Source organism: Arvicanthis niloticus, chromosome 10 (assembly GCF_011762505.2).
Source record: "Arvicanthis niloticus isolate mArvNil1 chromosome 10, mArvNil1.pat.X, whole genome shotgun sequence".
Classification (NCBI taxonomy): Eukaryota; Metazoa; Chordata; class Mammalia; order Rodentia; family Muridae; genus Arvicanthis; species Arvicanthis niloticus.
Genome location: NC_047667.1, coordinates 22,750,550 through 22,769,158, shown reverse-complemented (window position 1 = coordinate 22,769,158; position 18,609 = coordinate 22,750,550). Strand labels below are relative to the sequence as shown.

The following is an 18,609-nucleotide window of genomic DNA, read 5'->3' as shown; positions in this document are numbered from 1 at the left end:
CAAGCCCAGGATTTCAGACATGCTAGACAAGCCCTCTAACACTCTAGTGTATCCCCAGACTTAACATCAATCTGAATCCACAGAAATCTGTGCTTTATTTTCACAGTCCCTTTTAAAATAATTTTTATTCATAATAGTGGAAGGTGGCTGTGATTTTATTACTTAGAAGGCTATGGCAGCAGGAACCTAAGTATGAGGGCCAGCCTGGGTTACATAGCAAGACTATCAAAAAAAAAAAAAAAAAAAAAAAACCAGGAGATGGAGGCAGGTGGTCTCTATGTGTTTTTCTATTGAGCAGATAAATTGTAGAGACTCAACTTTTTTTTTATTTATTTATTTACTTATTTATTTTGAGACAGGGTTTTTCTGTGTAGCCCTGGCTGACCTGGAACTCAGTCTGTAGAACAGGCTGGCCTCAAACTCAGAAATCCGCCTGCCTCTGCCTCCCAAGTGCTGGGATTAAGGCGTGCGCCACCACCGCCCTGCTAGAGTCTCAATTTTAAGAAGGAATGATATCTACTATTTAGAACTAACTCTTGGGGTTATTGCTTTTATTACCTACCATCTGCTTATCTCCAATAAAGTAGTCTTTGGTTCAAAAATGCTTTGATCTTCATGGAGACTTTAGAATGAAACTGGGAAAATTAGGTTTAAAAAACCATACAGGCTCTAAGAAAAAATGTGCCAAATTTATCGTAAAGGAAGGGGTGTTTGTTGAGTAGGGATTATAGTTCTCTGTTCTAAATTTATGTCTGGTTTTGTATGTTTAGCTGTGTTACCCACTGTGCCTGAGTCACAAGAAGAAGAAGTAAAGGCTAGCCAGCTCACGGTTCAACAGAACAAATTGTCTGTTCAGTCCAACCCCTCCCCTCAGCTGCGGAGTGTAATGAAAGTAGAGAGTTCAGAAAATGTTCCTAGCCCCACACATCCGCCTGTTGTAATCAACGCTGCAGATGATGATGAAGATGATGATGGTATGTTTTATCTGTAATGAACTGGACAGGAAAAGGTTAAAGCTCTAGACTTGGTCTTATTGGAGGTTTGTCTTACATGTGCATATACAGATCAGTTTTCTGAGGAGGGCGATGAAAGCAAAACACCTGCCCTGCAACCAACTCCTGACGTCCACAATGGATTAAGAGTGCCTTCTGCACGAAAACCTGGAGTCAGTTTAAAACAAGGTAGGAAGAGGCTGTCGGGTTTCCAGCCCTTGTAGTGTCACTGACTCTTGTGAACTACCATTGACGTTTAGTGCAGAGCCACTAGGCTCTCTTTCCTAGCAGATGTGCTATACTCATAGAATGTGTCCTTCTTGTAAGTCATTTACTCAAAGCTTACTTGAATGCTTGTAGTGAAACACAAAGAAAAAGGCTGTAGTTAGTTCCTCATGTCGTTCCTCCCTTGGGTTTCTCAGGTGAATGTTTGAATTTTGGAATAAAAACTCTTGAGGAAATTAAATCAAAGAAAATGAAGGAAAAATCCAAGAAGCAAGGTGGTAAGTCATCACAAATTTTGGCATGAATATGCATGTTACCAGACAAGAATAATAAAGATACTTCTGGCAACAACAGCCAAATTCAGCAAATACAGACTCTTATTTCTGTGGCTTGCTTGAAGTAGAACAAGACTATTGGAGGTATTTCAGTCCTCACTGTTCAGAGATAAGTCTATATAACTTAAAAACTTGTTTATCTTCATATTGATTGATACCAATCAGAGATGGGGTTTCTCTGTGTAATCTTGGCTGTCTTGGAGCTTACTATGTGCACCAGGCTGACCTTGTGCTCATCAGATCTTGCCTATCTCTGCTTCTGAGTGCTGGGATTAAAGGCATGTACTACCACGATGGGCTAATAGCTTGGAATATTTAACTGTAAAGAGCAACACTTACGGGCTACATTAAGGGGGCGGTAGAGTAAAGGGCTTGCTATACAAGCCTGAGAATCTGTGGTCTCTCTAACCCAAAAGCCAAGTATGGTGATGTGTGCTGGTAATCTTGGTTCTAGGGACAGGAGGATTGCTGGGTTTGCTGGCCAGCCTAGTCTAAGTAGACCCTAGGTTCTTGTAAGATACACACACACCCCCACCCCCACCCCCAGGAATGAGGAAAGATGGCAAACAGAACCTACTAAAAGAACATGTATGTCATTAGGCACAAGAGGTTTCTTAAGGTCTACAAAGATTTTTTTTTTTTTTTTTTTTTTTGCTGGAGCTTTCTTGTCTCAACCTTGTTGATGTATATTTCCTACTCTAAAAGTTGTAGCTAATGTAATAAAGAGAGAGATACTAAATAGTGTAAATAGTTAGTTCTGAGAAGTTTGTCCTTAAAGCTTACTCTGTAGGAACTTTGTTTTGATGATGGAAACACTGAGATTGCCAAGGCTGATATAGCTGACCATGCTTCTGCCTTACCTCTAGAGTAGTGTGAGCCTCATAGGTAAGCAGAAGACGTAGTGTCTACCTGAGTGAGCAGCGATTAACAGACTCTTGACTTGCATTAGCCTTACTTCCCACAGGTTATTTATTTGCCTTTTTTCATTCAGAAGGCTCCTCCGGAGTTTCCAGTGTTTTACATCAGCCTCAGCCCAGTCCAGGCCCTGAGAAGGAGAATGTTCGGACTGTGGTGAGAATGGTAACTCTATCAACCAAACCAGGTAAGCTAAAAGCGGGTCTCAAGAGTTGTTGATTCAGGTGCTTGGCAACACAAAAGCCTTGGGTGATATATTTGTTTACTTGGAGTTTTAGGAGGACTTGAAACATTTTGATCAGATATGAGGTTGAAAAATGGGCACATTTGACCTGTTGTTTAAAAAGTTGGAGTCAGGTAGTCTCACATTTATGTGTGCCTAATTTAACATTTTCTCTTTGCTTCAGCAAGTTTATTGGCTGCTCATTTTGAGTAAAGAATGTTTTTATATCTTTAGAATGATAGAAAAATGTAGATCTTTTTAATAAATTGTTTAAAATCTAACTAGAAATTGTCTCGGTTTTGGTTATTGTTTCTTTGACCAAATACCATGACCAAAGCAACTTGGGGATGAAAGAGTTTAATATGCTTCCACATCACTGTTCATCATCAAAGGAGGTCAGGACAGGAACTCAAGCAGGGCAGAACCTGGAGGCAGGAGCTGATGCAGAGGCCTTGGAGGGGTGCTGCTTACTGGCTTGCTCCTTGTGGCTTGCTTAGCCTGCTTTCTTACAGAACCCAGGACCACCAGTTCAGGAATGGCACCATCCATAGTATGCTGGGTCTTCCCACATCAATCACCAATTTTAAAAAAGCCCTAGAACAGTGGTTCTCAACCTTTCTAATGCTGAAACGACTTTAATGCAGTTCCTCATGTTGTAACGACTCTCAGCCATAAAATTATCTTCATTCCTACTTCATAACTGTAATTTTGCTACTGTTACAAATATAATGTAAATATCTGCTATGACTCCTGTGAAATAGTCACTAGACCCCACCTACCACTGCCACCAAGGGAGGGGTTGCACCCACAGGTTGAGAAATGTTGCCCTACTTGCTTGTCTTCAGCCTGGTCTTAGGGAGACATTTTGTTAATTGAGGCTCCTGCCTCTCCAGTGACTTTAGCTTGTGTCAAATTGACATAAAAATATCTAGCACAATATATAATATATAACATAATATAACACAGAAGAACTTGTACATTTAAGTGTTCCATTTGAACAACAATCATTTGGAAGAAGGCTTACTCTCTCTAGTGATAATGTTAGATAACTTTTCAAGGTACACACGGATAGTTTGGCCAAGACCAAAGCCTCTTGGCTGCTGTTAATAATTCCATGCTGTTGCATATTTATTAGACTATTGATTAGTATCTTGTTAAATAAGACTGAGACCTGATTTTCAAAATAACTCCTTAATGGGCTCATATGAATGTAAAGTAATATTCTTAATCAAGTAATAGTAGAAACTCTTTATTTCTGCCATTTCAGAAGAGCCGTTGGTTAGACTGAGTCTTACTGAGAGACTGGGAAAACGAAAACTTGCAGTAGGTAAGTTAGATCTTTTGTCTTTTTTGGTTTTTCAAGACAGGGTTTCTCTGTATAGCCTTTGGCTGTCCTGGAACTCACCAGGCTGGCCTTGAACTCAGAAATCCGCCTGCCTCTGCCTCCCAAGTGCTGGGATTAAAGGCGTGCGCCACCACCGCCCGGCGATCTTTTGTATTTTCTGTCTGTGTGTTTGTGCATTAACATGTTACCTTGTTGAGACTCTTTCCACGCATCATCAGTATTGACATGCTGGTCAGTCTGCCTGTATTCTTGACTGACGTTTATAAAATTTCATGTGTGTTATACCTTTCATTGAAGCTATAGCAGTTTAAAGCATTATAACTTAATTAGATTATAACTAACCTTTTCTTTTTGATTGTGAGCATGTTAATGGCTAAGCCATGTCCAGGCCATGGCTAACCCTTTAGAAGGTCCTAGGTTTAAGCCAGATATGGTGGCTTGTACCTTTAATCTCAGCACTCAGGAGGCAGAGGCAAGAGGATCTTTGTGTGTTCAAGGCCAGCCTGGTATTTATAACTATTCTAGGCCATCCAAAACTACAGAGAGACCCTAGTCTCAAAACAAAACAAAATAAAAAAAACAACAAACAAACAAACAAACAAACAAAAAAACCCACCAAAAAACAAAACAAAAGGCCCACAGAGAGAGTTTTTTATTTTGTCTTTATGGTTTTCCTAATGGCTCCCTATCCATTACCCCTTCCTGTTTGACTAGCAAATACAGAAAGGCTGACTGTATCGAACTTAACTGATCACAGAAACAAAAGAATCAGACTCTTAGATATTTTCAGTTGGTTAGTGGTGTCCTCCTCCCTCCTCTTCTCCTTCTCCACTTTCTACTTCCTTCTCCTATCTTTCCATCTACTTTGTTTTTTGAGGGCAGGATTTGATCATCTAAAAAGACCATTTTCTAAAAGCTGGATTGTAGACATGTGATACTCCACTCAGTTTATGGAGTGCTGGGTATTGAATATAAGGCCCTGAGAGCCACAGTTCTAGCCAGAGCCCTGGATTTCTTATCTGTAATGTGACCTTTAGAGTTTTCATACCCCAGGAAAAATTAGCACTGCAAATTGTTCTTTTACTATCTTCCCAACTAAGTTTACTATAAATTCAGAGTTTGATAATGTCTTAGGGTTTCTATTGCTGTGATGAGACACCATAACCAAAAAGAAAGTTGGAGAGGAAAGAATTTATTCATCTTTTACTTCCATATTGCTGCTTATCATCAAAGGAAGTTAGGGCAGGATCCTGGAGGCAGGAGCTGACACAGGCCATGAAGGGGTGCTGCTTACTGGCTTGCTCCTCAGGACTTGCTCAGCCTGCTTATAGAACGAACCCAGGGCCATCAGCCCAGGGATGGCACTTCCCATGGTGCGCTGGGTCTTTCCTCTTCAGTTGGTAATTAAGAGAATTGCCTCAAATGAGGTTCCTTTCTTTCAGATAACTTTAGCTTGTGTCAAGTTGACATAAAATCATCCAGCACAGCTGGCCAGTGGTGGCGCACGCCTTTAATCTCAGCACTTGAGAGGCAGAGGCAGGCATGCAGATTTCTGAGTTCAAGGCCAGCCTGGTCTACAGAGTGAGTTCCAGGACAGCCAGGGCTTAGGATTTGGTGTGTAATGTTATTGTATTTTTTAAAAGTTCTTTCTTTCTTTCTTTTTTTTTTTTTTTTTTTTTTTTTTTTTTGTCTACTAATTTTTTCTTTCTGGGACATTTTAGTTTTAATATTAAGTTCTAGGAAGTTTGTGGAGAAACACCATTTAAATGGTTTGCTTGTTTGCTTGGTTTTGTTTTGGAGACGGTGTTTCTACATAGCTGTGGCTGTCCAGAGACCAGACCTGGAACTCAGAGATCTGTCCGCCTCTGCCTCCAAGTGCTGGGATTAAAGGCATGCACCACCACTGCCTATCCTAGAATATTTTAAATTGTCTGTTTTTGGTTTTTACTTTGTTGAAGATCAAATCTTAAAGTGAGTCTCTCTGTATTTGTAGGTGGTGACAGTGATCCCCCATTAAAGCGAAGCCTTGCACAGAGACTGGGGAAAAAAGTGGAAGCACCAGAAACTAACATTGATAAAGCACCAAAGAAAGGTAAGTACTTTGATTCTTTTAGCTATTTCGTGCCTGTTTGTAATTATAACAGGTATGGATCCTCATTTTTTGCTCAGGTGAATTAGGTACCTGTTTATTACTCAACAAACATTTGAGTGTTTACTAATATTAAATGGCTAACATTTAACAAAACTAACAGTTGTCAACAACTACTGGAGTTCATAGGCTCCTGAAAGAGGAATATCCAAGATACTAGGATAAACACTATCATAGGAGAAAATGCATGATCCTGTGAGAGCACATGGGGGTCACTCAGCAGAGGTTCAAACTCAGGAACTGGCTAGGTGAAGTTAGAAGATCAGTGTTTGCTACTTTCAAGTCAACTTGATACCATCTAGAGTTGTTTTGAAAAAGCTCAATTGAGACAAACAATGTCCACACCAAATTGGCCCATGGACAAGCAAGTGGTACTTTTTTTAAATTGATGATTTAGGTGGGAAGGCCCACCCCAAAGCTAGTGGTACCAGAGCAGGTCGGGCATGCCATGGGGGTCAATCCAGTAAACAGCACTCCTCCATGGCCTCTTTATCAGCTCCTGCCTCCAGGTTCCTGCCCCCACTTTCCTCAGCAGTGGAGTGACCTGAGTTGTAAACTGGAATAAACCCTTTCCTCCTCAAGTTGTTGACCATCATGGTGTTTGATCACAGCAGTAGAAACTAACTAAAACAACAAGGGTTTGTATTAAAGAAGAATGACTTTTGTAGAGTCAGAGAGCCAAGGAAGCATAATACACTCAAGGATCGATAACAAGAGAAAAAAAGAGGAATTTGGTTATATAGTCTTTTAAAACCATGTTATAAGAATTTGAGCTTATTCAAATACAGTGACAAACTAATGGTTATTTTACAGTTACTGAGTTAAGTCGGCTCAGCTGGTAAAAGCACTGCCACACTGTGGTGGATGACCTGTGTTTGATCCATGCCATGGCTGTGGGAAGGAGAACGGGCACCGAGGGTGGCCCCTGACTTATACAGGCCTTGGTGAGGCACATGTGTCTGAACTCACACACACAATAATAATAGTAACTAAAATATCAGAAAGGCCTGGGGGTAATGCCACATGCTTTTAAATCCTAGCAGGTGGATTTCTGGGAATTGGAGGCCAATTTATTCTACATAGTGAGTTCCAGGACTGTCAGGGCTGTGTAGAGAGACCCTGTCTCAAGTAAACAAACAAACAAAAAAATGAAACAAAAAATCCTAAGGAAAAAAAATGTTAGAATGGGATCAAAAGGTCTGATTTGCATTTTAGACCTGGCTTGGTTTTTTTTGTTTGTTTTGTTTTGGTTTTTTTTTTTTTTTTTTTCCAAGACAGGGTTTCTCTGTATAGCCCTGGCTGTCCTAGAACTCACTCTGTAGACCAGGCTGGCCTCGAACTCAGAAATCTGCCTGCCTCTGCCTTCCAAGTGCTGGGATTAAAGGCGTGCGCCACCACCTCCCGGTGACCTGGCTTGTATTATAAAAAACAGTAGAAGGCAAAGTGCTAGCTGGGATATGAGCTGTTCAATAACCCAAAAAGGGCTGCAGAGATTGCTCAGTGGTTAAGAACACCCATAACTACCTGTAACTTTAGCTTCCAGGGATCTGACGCCCTCTTCTGGCCTCTGTACATGCAGGCACATGTACATATATGACATAGACATAGAAATAGATGAAAGGAAACCTTGAAAAGATCTAAGATAGGTCAGGTAAAGGGACATAATGGTACAGCGAAGTGTTTAAATCAGGGTACTTAGTACAGGGTATTACAGTGCTGTCTGCGAAGGAGAGAACACCTAGGCAGATTTTTTTCCCCCTACTTTTATGACTTAGGTGAAATGTTGGGTTAATGCCTGAGGAATAGATGGAAATTTTTGTTTTTGTTTCCTTGTGTGTAAATGTTGAGGTTCAGGAACTGCCACACAAACTATCCGATCACTGATCCTCAGTAAAGCAAGAGTAGTTTATTGAACGTATATCCTAATACTGATCCATCAGGACCACAAAAAGGAATTGTGGCACTAACCTGTCCTCAGGGCAGACTTTTTTTTTTTTTAATGTGCATTGATGTTTTGCTTGCATGTTTGTGTGAGGCCATCAGATCCTCTGGAACTGGAATTATAGATAGTTGTAAACTGCCATGTGGGTGCTAGGAATTAAACCAGGGTCCTCTGTAAGAGCAACCAGTGCTCTTAACCTCTGAGCCATCTCACCAACCCAAGGGCAGACTTTTTATATGAAAATCCAGGTTCAAAGGCTTAAAGGAAAGCAGCGAAGTAGTACAGTATTTTAGGCTAGCTAGACAATGTATTATCTATCAGCCAACGTTTAAGATTATTGGTCCTAAGTGAGGTCAGAGGTCAGAGGGGTGGTGGGGGAATTTAAGAACGTTGAGAAAGTAGAGCATAAGTAATTCAACTATAACTTTTTGGCTTATTATTATTATTATTAGGCATTCTTTAGCATCAGCTATAGATACTTATTTCTGGGAAGTGGAGTCTGAGAACCTGAACTTAATTTCACCATGTGAGCAAATGGAGATTGAATACAAAATGGCTACAGTTACGGTAACAAGAGCAGGCCTCAACATTCCTTCCTTGAGCTTATACCTTAGAGTCAAATTATTGACTCTTAATTTAAACTTTTATTTCAGCCTTTGTTGGCATTTTGTAATTCTGACAGTTCTTGATCAGTTTGTTGACTTAAGTATTTGAAATTTTGATCTCCCTTAATAAGTGCTGCTGCTCCCACGCTGGCAGACCCTGCTATGCCCATGCCTACTAGGAAGGGCACTATTGAATTTGCCCTGGCCGTCTGGAATCAGTGTAGATGTACCAGGTGTTTCCAGACTCGGCTCCTTCTCTAGAATGATAGTTTACCTGAGGCAATAGGTACAGGTAAACAAAAGTTTCAGTGAGAATAAAGGGACTGATACAGAGAGGCACAAGCAAACCAAGTGCCTTTTGAAGGTACTAAATAGTATGAGGGAGTTTTTGCAGTCAACATCTGTAGGTGAATTGTTACAGTGTGGAAGGTACTAAGACTGATACTTTATTCGAGCTTGCCTATAAGCAGAGGCCTTGTCTTTCAATCTCTCTGAGTCAAGGTGGGCTTATGCCCCCAAGGGCATAGTTGATCTATTTGTGTACCTATTTTCCTCCATAGTTAGGTTTTCGATAGTCTAAGGGGGAAGGAAGAACTTTTGGGGTAGAGGGAGAGATGACCAGGGTTGGGGAGAGGCCTGTCAGCCATGTGGCAGAAACAGATTGCTACATGGTTAGCTCTTGCTTTGAGGTTGTGTTTTCTAACACTTTGTTGGGACCAATCATGGCTAAGACCCTGTTATTGGTGGTCGGGAATGTCTGGATGGTGAACATAATTCCAGGGTCCTTATCAAACATGTGAAGGCGGAGTCCCCAAGTCTTCCCTGCACCCTATACATTATTTATATAATTTTTTATCTTAATTTGAATGAGGTTGACTTTTTCCCCCAGGCCTCAGCAGTAGAGCTTTCAGGAAAGTAAACTTTCTTCTTCTAGCTCATGAAACTTTGGTTAAGTAAATGTTTCCATTTGGTGGCTTGCGTGCTCAGGACCAGCAGAAAGAAGTTCTTTGTCATGTTTCCCTCATGTGTCAGTTAGTTACATCATCATAGCTCAGCAGTGTCCTGAGCACTTGCCTAGTATGTGTGAGGTCCTGAGGGGAATCTACAGAGCCTTTACAATACCCCCGTCTCTGCGGTAACATCTGTAATAGACATACTGTCATTACTGCCACCCCATTGGTGGCCAGGTTGAGCTGGCTAGGTAAGCAGCCATTCTTTCCTCCTTCCCCACTCCATGTACATCCATAGGAAGCTGCACACTTGGTCCAAGTGGACAATCCTCTCCAATAAAAGAATGTTTTTTTGGTTAAGAAGTGTGCAAATAGCTGTGCTGCCCGATTACCTCTAAACAGAAAGATTTAGAACAGAGTTTGAAGTGAAAAGATTGAGAAGGAGCTTGCGTGCCTTTAATACCAGTTCTTAGAAGATTGATACTGGGAGCTCTTAAGGCTAACCTGGTCTACATAGCAAGTTCCAGGCCAGCCAAGGCTACATAGTAAGCCCTGTCTCAAAGAACAAACAAAAAGATTGAGAAAATGATACAATAGTAATAATTTTCTGAATTGAGTAACTTTTGCACATGTCGGCATACATGTGTGCATGTACCGGCACAGCATCCATGTAGTAGTCAGAGACAGCTATGTGAACTTGCTTCTCTCCTCCCCCTAACATGGGTTTTGGAGGTCACACTTGGATGGTGAGGCTTTGTCCAATAAACCACACAGTGCCCTAAAAGGTTCTTGCTTTTACCCTGTTTTGGAGTCTGGAGAGTTCTGAGGAAAAACATCTAAGAACTTGGAGGTGGGTGGGTGGGTGGTTGGTTGGTTGGTTGGTTGGTTTGGTTTGGTTTTTTGAGACAGGGTTTCTCTGTGTAGCCTTGGCTTTCCTGAAACTTTATTCGTATACTAGGCTGGCTTCTGCTGGAACTAAGGCCACCACTTCCTGTCGAGATTTTTCTTTAATTGCATTAGAAATACGGCCTAATTTGTAAACATTGAAAAGATATTTGACCTATAAATTTTTGTGTTTTAGCTTTTTAAATTTTGAAACTTTTGATAGTTGAAGTTTCCAAATCTCTGAAAGAGTGATTAGACTGTCTGCTAGCTATTAGTCCAGGAGGAGGCAACAGGCACTTTAACGAAGACCAAACTCCTTGCTGCTGTCTTTGTTTTCTTCTGATTCACCTGTACAGTTAAGTGAGAGCTTGTATTTATGGGGTGTGTGTGTGTGTGTGTGTGTGTGTGTGTGTGTGTGTTATTTAAAGATAGGAAAATATGTGTTCATTAAAATATTAGGAGGAAATCCAATAAGGGGGAATATGATATTATATAGCTGTCATAGGAAGCTGTCATAGGAAGTTAGATTCTAATAGGCTAGATGTGTAGCTCAATTCACAAGGGTGAGCGTGGTCCCTGGGTTCAGTCAGCAGTATTGGAAAGGGAGAAAAGAAGTCATTTTCTAAGCAATATAAAACCAGTTGCACCTCGTCAGATAACAAGGAAGTGAACAGAACACATGCCACTCTTTATCTGTTATGGCAACATATAGACCTGTTGTTTTTTGTGTATGGGCATCTTGATAGGCACCTTACTCCCAGTACTTGGGAGACAGGCAAGTGGATCTTTGGGAGTTTGAGACCAACCTGACCTACACTATGAGTTCTAGGGCAGCAGGGCTATGTCAAAAAAAAACCCTAAAGGAATTTTTTTTTTTTTTAATATTCTCAAATTTCTGTTTAATAGTGGGAATTACATGAATGTGTGTGTTAGTTATGTATTATATAAAGTGAATATCCAGGTATTCAAATACTCTGCTTTTATTGTTGTTTGTGGTGCTGTAGTTTCAAACCTAGAACTTCACACTTGCTAGGTAAATAATCTACTGTGTGACCCTGTTCTTCTAGCTTTGCTTTATGCCATTCAGGATCCAGTGTGATGGTTTTTGCATAAGACAGTTTAATTTCATATCCCTGCTTTGAATGTTAGCCTATATGTTCTCATTCTCACCTTAACTGATTTCTGTATTATTTTGTTAGCATCCTTAAAAAAAAAAAAACAACAACAACAAAATAAAAAAACCAGTCTGATGGTGGCTCCTTATTTTCTTGTGAGGAAACAACCACCATCACCATTCTTTTCCTAAGACAAGTTCTCAGTCCTGTAGTCCAGATTCAGACTGGCCTCAGATTCACCACTCTGCTGTCACAGCTTCCCAGGTGCTTGGCGGGATTACAGGTGGGAGTTACGCTCAGCATTATTCTCCAAAACACTGTAGGACTTCCTAGCTCCCTGACGTGGGATAACTTCACTCCGGTGCATGTAAACACAGATCTTCTTGGCAAGCCAAGAGTTCAGCTGGTCCTTTGATTTAACTTGCCTTCTCTGTTTTTCCTAAGTCCATGCAGCCCTGGAGTAGCTCACCACTAGAGAACTTGACTGCCATGGTGGTGCCCTTGGTTTGATCCCTGCTACTCTTGAAAACAAACATTTTAGGCTTTGTGGTCCATAATATAAGTGCCAGTTACTCAGCTCCGCCATTGTGGTGTGAAAGCAACCATATGTGAGTGTGTAAATGAGTGAGTGGCTGTGATCCAAGGAAACAGTTCACAGAACTAGGTTACAGCCAGATTTGCCTTGTGGGCTGGAGTTTGCTTACACTGTTTTAAATGACTGATTGACTTTTTGCATTACTTACACTTTTCTCTTCCCCCCCCCCGCCCCCCCATAAGGTTTCTCTGTGTAGCCCTGGCTATCCTGGAACTCACTCTGTAGACCAGGCTGGCCTCGAACTCAGAAATCCGCCTGCCTCTGCCTCCCAAGTGCCGGGATTACAGGCATGCGCCACCACCGCCCGGCTTACTTATTTTTCAAATGAATTTATTTTAACATGTATCTTTAGAAGATGTTTGTTCTGGTTTTCTGCTTTTTTTTTTTTTTTTTTTTTTTTCTTCTACGGCTTAAATTTTTGTAGGCTGCTGTGGCGTTTTCTAATGAATCCGTTTTGTTTGCTTGCTTGCTTAGTTTTTATTTCTCTATTTGGTTTTGAGATGCTGGAAATCAAGCCAGGGCCTGTGCATGGTAGGCCATGCAAGTAGTCTTCAGTGAGGGGGTGGCCTCTGCCCCAGTCCTTAAATATCTGCCTTAGTGATTTCTCCCACGGTTCATTTTTGCTTTTGATGTTTATTAACAAAGGCCTGGCTGTTAACTCTGCTGTTGAGAATAGTGTTTAACTAGCCTTTTAGAGTTACAGCCACAATGTTTACACTTTGCTGCAGTAGATTCCTCTCAGAAATTCTCAAGATTGCTGTACCATGGCATTATTCTTTTTTCACTAACATCTATCATTTTAATGATTTTTGGTAGGAATGATAAAGCTCCCAATTGACTATTAATCATGTACTTTCTTTGAGTCATAATTTTGAGATTAGATTGTCATTATGAACTGGAAGAAAAGATTAAAATTAACTTTTTTCCCCAGATTTATTTATTTTATATGTATGAATTGCCTTTATGCATGCAGGTGCATCACTTGTATGCCTGGTATCTGTAGAGGTCAGAATAGGGTGTCAGATATTCTGGAACTGGAATTACTGATGGTTTTGAGCCACCATCTGGGTGCTAGGAATTGAATCTGACTGTCTGCAAGAATAACAAGCATTCTTAACCACTGGGCCAACTCCACAATCGTTAAAAATCTAATGAGAATGCAGATATGGTAGCCCTCCTCACGACCTCAGTACTCAAAAAGGCTGAGGCAAGATACGGTGAGCTTGAGACTCCCATAATCCAGCAAAGACCCAATCACAAAACACTTAGCCAGTTGAAACCTATGTCCTTGCTTTGTCATGAGTACTTTACTAAAATATTTCAAGGACCCAAATAGCATTAATTGTTCTCAAAAAACAAATAACATGTTTGGAGGATTAGACAGTTACCAGATTCTGATCAGTGTTTTCGCCAGAATTTCACTAGAATAGAGGATGAGAATCCAAGTTGGATTTACTTAAAACTAGCCATTTAAATGAACTCTTTATATAAACAAGAACACAAAGCTCGTGGGTCTTGGTGACTCATGCCTGTAATCCAAGAAAGCAGGGAGAATTGCTCTAAATTTGAGGTTTACTTAGGCTTTGTTATATCAGGACTTCCAGGACAGCCTGAGCTACAGAGAGACTTTATTTGAGAAAAACAGACACAGACAGAAATGAGACTAGTAAGAAATACCAAGTTCACAAGAGTTCCAGAACATGCTATGTTTAGGAGTTTGGGATATATTTTGTATGTTTTTGAATTTTAATTAAAATCTTTTACTGGTGTGCGTGTGTGTGTGTGTGTGTGTGTGTGTGTGTGTGTGTGTGTGTGGTCTTCTTTTTTTTTATTCTACATCAGTTCATTATTTTCTTAGCTCTCCAGTAATGATTGTCTAGTGTGTTCCATATTTTAAACAGCTGTAGAATGCTCTTTTGAGAGCTGAGTATGTAGGTCAGATTTGAAGGAGCTTTTTTTGTTGTTGTTGTTGTTGTTGTTTTAATGTATGTGAGTACAGTGTTGCTGTCTTTGCAATTATCTACAACTATGAGTGAAATTAATACTATACATGGGACATCTGATGTTCCCTTGGATTGTTCTACTTGTACAGTGGAGAGATCATAAACTGTTAAGATAATGAGAACTTACTAAATATATGTCCTTCCCCGATACAGAGAGAATTCATAAAGCCGGTGAGATCCACGTAAAGACTTTAGAAGAAATTCTTCTTGAAAGAGCCAGTCAGAAACGTGGAGAATTGCAAACAAAACTGAAGACAGAAGAACCTTCAGGACCTGAAGATTCTCCATCGGGAACAAAAAGTTCTTCAGTGCGGATCAAAACCTTCTCTGAGGTCCTGGCTGAAAAGAAGCATCGGCAGCAGGAAATGGAAAGACAGAAGTCCAAAAAGGATACAAGTTGCCTCATGCTAACAGAAGACACTGAAGTGAAAAAGACAGTGAGTCTGCCGACCGTAGCTGTTAGCAGAGGACAACCCGAGGAGCCTGCGGGGAGAACCAGGTCCATGCAGGAGGTGCACATTAAGACGCTCGAGGAGATTAAACTGGAGAAGGCCCTGAGGGTGCAGCAAAGCTCTGAGAGTAGTGGCAACTCCCGACCTCAGGCTGAGGCTGCCCCAGGGCCAAAGAGGCTGCTCCGCATCACCAAGAGAGCAGGTTTGTAGCCCTCCAAGCTGCAGCACTGTTCCCAGCACTGGGCAGGACCTACAGGAGCCTGGGTAGTTCTTTGAGGGTTTTTCTTAACTGGGAGGAACTGGAGTCACTGGATTCAGTAGAGTAAGTTGTTGACAGTGTGGTGGTCTGTAGTTCAACAGTGTATTCCTGTTCCTATGATCTTGAGATTATAGGACCAGTCTCTTAACTATGAGGGGTTTTCCTTGTTTCTTGTCCATTACTGTCTTACTTTCCTTTCTATGATTTGATAAAACATTGATCAAAAACAACCTGAGTTGGGGAATATTATATGGTTTACACTTCCAGATCTTAAGTACATCCTTGAGGGAAGTCAAGGCAGGAACCTGAAGGCAGGACCTGAAGTGTGGTCCATGGAGGAACACTGTTTACTGGACTGCTCTCCATGGCTTGCTTAGTCTGTCTTTTATATAACCAAGGACCACTTCCCAGGGGTGGCACTACCCAAAGTGGACTAGACCCTCCTACATCAATTACCAATCTTAAGTACATCCTTGAGGGAAGTCAAGGCAGGAACCTGAAGGCAGGACCTGAAGTGTGGTCCATGGAGGAACACTGTTTACTGGCCTGCTCTCCATGGCTTGCTTAGTCTGTCTTTTATATAACCAAGGACCACTTCCCAGGGGTGGCACTACCCAAAGTGGACTGGACCCTCCTACATCAATTACCAATCAAGAAAATGCCCGCAGGCTAGTCTGATAGACTAGCTCCATTTTCTCAGCTGCAGTTCACCCTTCCTAGATGACCATAGCCAATGTTAAATTGACACAAAAGCTAGCCAGTAAAATTGTATTTCATTAAGAAAGGTTTTCTTTCAGTTCATTTCTCCTGAGCTTGTGGCCTTATTAAAGCAATGGTGTTTTTAAATATGAATATAGGTACAAAAGAAGAGAAAAAAGTTGAACTTGAAGACAGTGGCGATGCTCCTTCTCAGAGCAGCATGACTAAGATGGAGGCTAATGAGGTAAGTTTGTTATCTTATGTTCTGGGCAGACCTTGTCAGGTAAATGATGTGTGCTTTCAGTTTTAGCTTATAGTGAATTTCTATCAATAATTTCAGTGGTACATTGAGTATGATTTTAATCGTTTTTGTTCATGGCTTTTGTTGTTTGGTTTTAGGTTTTTTGGTTAGTTGGTTGGTTTTTGAGATTTTTGGAGATAGTTTCTCACTATGTAGCTCAATTTGCCTGGCTCAACCAGTCTCATTCCTTAGTGCTAGATTACAACCCCGGACTGTGGTTATAATTTTCTGTGGAATTTGTATTTTTTGTTTAGTTTGGAGTTTTTGTTTGGGGGGGGGGGGGTTTGGTTTGGTTGGTTGGTTGGTTGGTTTTTGTTTTTGAGATAGAGTCTTTGTGGCCCTGGTTGTCCTGGAACTCACTGTGTAGACCTGACTGGTTTCTGACTCAACATAGATCTGCCTGACTCTGCCTCCTGATTTCTGAGATATAAAAATTGTGTACCACCGTACCTGTGGGAGATTCTTACAATTCTCTGTTAGTTTTCTTTGTTCTTTTATGTGTGTTATCTGGCATGCCAGTGTTCAGAACTGAGCCTGGGTTCTTTGCAAGAGCAGCAGGTGTCTTATCCACAGAGCCACCTGTTGTAACAGAAATGAATCTAATACTCAACTTGGGTGAGAGCTGGACAGTTCGTCATTTTGCAGCCTGCTGTAGCTTTAGTAATTCCTTAGGTGTTTGTTTTTACTGACTATAATATTCTAATTTGTAAATATAAGCTTTTTCTGGACATCTAGATTTTTTTTCACAGTTGTAAATAACTTGGCATAAACCTTAATATATAGGAATCTTAATTATTTAGTAATCATTAGTGTTTACTTAGAGTCATAGTTATGGCCTATAGAATCTGAGTTTTTCAATTAATTTCATACATTTTCAGTTCTAATCTTTCATACTTAACAGCATATCTTCTGTCTAATATCAAATGTTGAGCCTCTACTTTATTCTGAGTCATGTAATACTCTACCTAACTCACTCAGCACTATAAATGAGACTGTACTTTGATTGTACTTGTCCACAGACCTCAGATGAGACCATAAGTGATCCCACAAAACTTCCAGTCAACAGATGTGACACTGTCAAAGAGAAACATCCACAGAGACAGCAGGAGAGACTTGCTGCACAAAAGGAGAAAGCAGCCTTGTCATCTGTGCGTGGAGATGAGGCTTCCCACTATACTCGAGTGGTGGGGAAGCCGGTGCTCACTGCTGGATCGGGCATCACTCGGCACCTGGCAAAACGGCTCCCCATGGAGTCATCCCAGAAAGGGGAGGTAGAAACCTCTGGAATTGGGGATTCAATACTGAATGTGAAATGTGCAGCACAGACTTTGGAGAGAAGGAGTAAAGGTGAGTGGCTTGATACCTTCATCATAGCACAGTGACCAGATTTCAGTAGCTGGCAGCAGTAGGATTGAATCTCCTGTATACTGAGGTCACACCAACAGGTAGTAACATTTCTGATAGTTATCTGCAAATGTAATGTAGGCAAGTTCTTCACAACTTAAAATTGCTGTCTTGTGCCTTATGTGGGTCTGGAGATGTAGGTCAGTTGGTAATTACTTATCTGGTACAAAGCCCTGGCTGGGTTCCATTACAGCATGTAATCCCAGAATTAGGGTTGTCTAGAGGAATAGAACAAGTAGAAGGAATGTAGACAGGGAGGGTCTGTTAGATTGGCTCACATGATAGAGTCTGGTTGGTCCAACAGTGGCTATCTCACGCCAGAGACACCAACCTCAGTTCTGACCATGTGCTGGGCTGGAAGTCAGCCGCTATATGATGAGGGTTTGAGTTTTGAGTTTTGGCCACTTGAGTCCTGTGGCTGGTAGAAGATTCTCTCTCAGGACATACTTTGAACTCTGGATTGTTCATACACATCTAGATAGTTTTACCATGGAGCTCACTCTTCTCTTTATTCAAAGATGCTAGAAGCAAATGGTATCATTACTTTCTTTACTTTCTCACAAACACTCCAAGTTTTATAATCTGAGTCATCAAATCCTTGCTCTTCTCAAGTGACAGGAAGACAGGAGGATCAGAAGTTCAAGGTCATCCTTAGCTACATGATTGGAGGATAGCCTGGGATATATGCAACCTTGTCATCCAAAACAAAACAAAAACCAAACAAACAAAAAAAACATAACAGTCCCATCCAGAATTTCTGTGGTGTATCTTTCTGCTGGTATTTTAAAATAGGGTCTTACTATACAGCTCCAGCTGCCCTTGAATTCAGCCTTCTGGGTGCTTAGATTACAAATGTGTGCAACTGCACTCAGTTTTTCTTCTTGTTTTGTAGAAGAAAATACCTTGGAATATGATAGTAACATTGAAGAGTGTGTCGCAGTGACCCATGTGACCTCATTTTTATTCATGCTGTTTGCTCTTTGGGTGTTGCTTTTTGCTTTGTTTTGTTTTTAAGACAGGATCTGTACATAGCCTTGGCTGTCCAGGAACCCACTATATAGACCAGGCTGGCCTCAGACTCACAGAGATCCTCCTGCTTCTACCTCCCAGTGCTGAGATTTAAGTCACACACCACCATGCTTGGACACTTTTTGTTATTTCTACTACTAAAGGCAGTGTATCTTATTCTGAGTTACTCTATATGTGAGAGAGATT

The 18,609-nt window shown here is 41.0% G+C and overlaps 1 protein-coding gene across 9 annotated transcripts in view; it reads left to right on the top strand.

Moving 5' to 3' along the window:
- Zc3h11a (zinc finger CCCH-type containing 11A) overlaps positions 1–18,609 on the top strand; it is a 42,476-nt gene that overhangs the window by 20,599 nt on the left and 3,268 nt on the right. For 7 of the 9 annotated variants that reach the window (XM_034513237.2, XM_034513236.2, XM_034513238.2 and 4 more), the window contains 9 exons: positions 771–974; positions 1,065–1,181; positions 1,415–1,495; positions 2,544–2,654; positions 3,958–4,017; positions 6,029–6,127; positions 14,433–14,933; positions 15,848–15,933; positions 17,010–17,337. In XM_034513237.2, the coding sequence (XP_034369128.1) occupies positions 771–974; positions 1,065–1,181; positions 1,415–1,495; positions 2,544–2,654; positions 3,958–4,017; positions 6,029–6,127; positions 14,433–14,933; positions 15,848–15,933; positions 17,010–17,337 (1,587 nt within the window). The remainder of the gene's footprint in view (positions 1–770; positions 975–1,064; positions 1,182–1,414; positions 1,496–2,543; positions 2,655–3,957; positions 4,018–6,028; positions 6,128–14,432; positions 14,934–15,847; positions 15,934–17,009; positions 17,338–18,609) is intronic. The other 2 variants (XM_034513240.2, XM_034513232.2) reach the window with 1 other exon arrangement.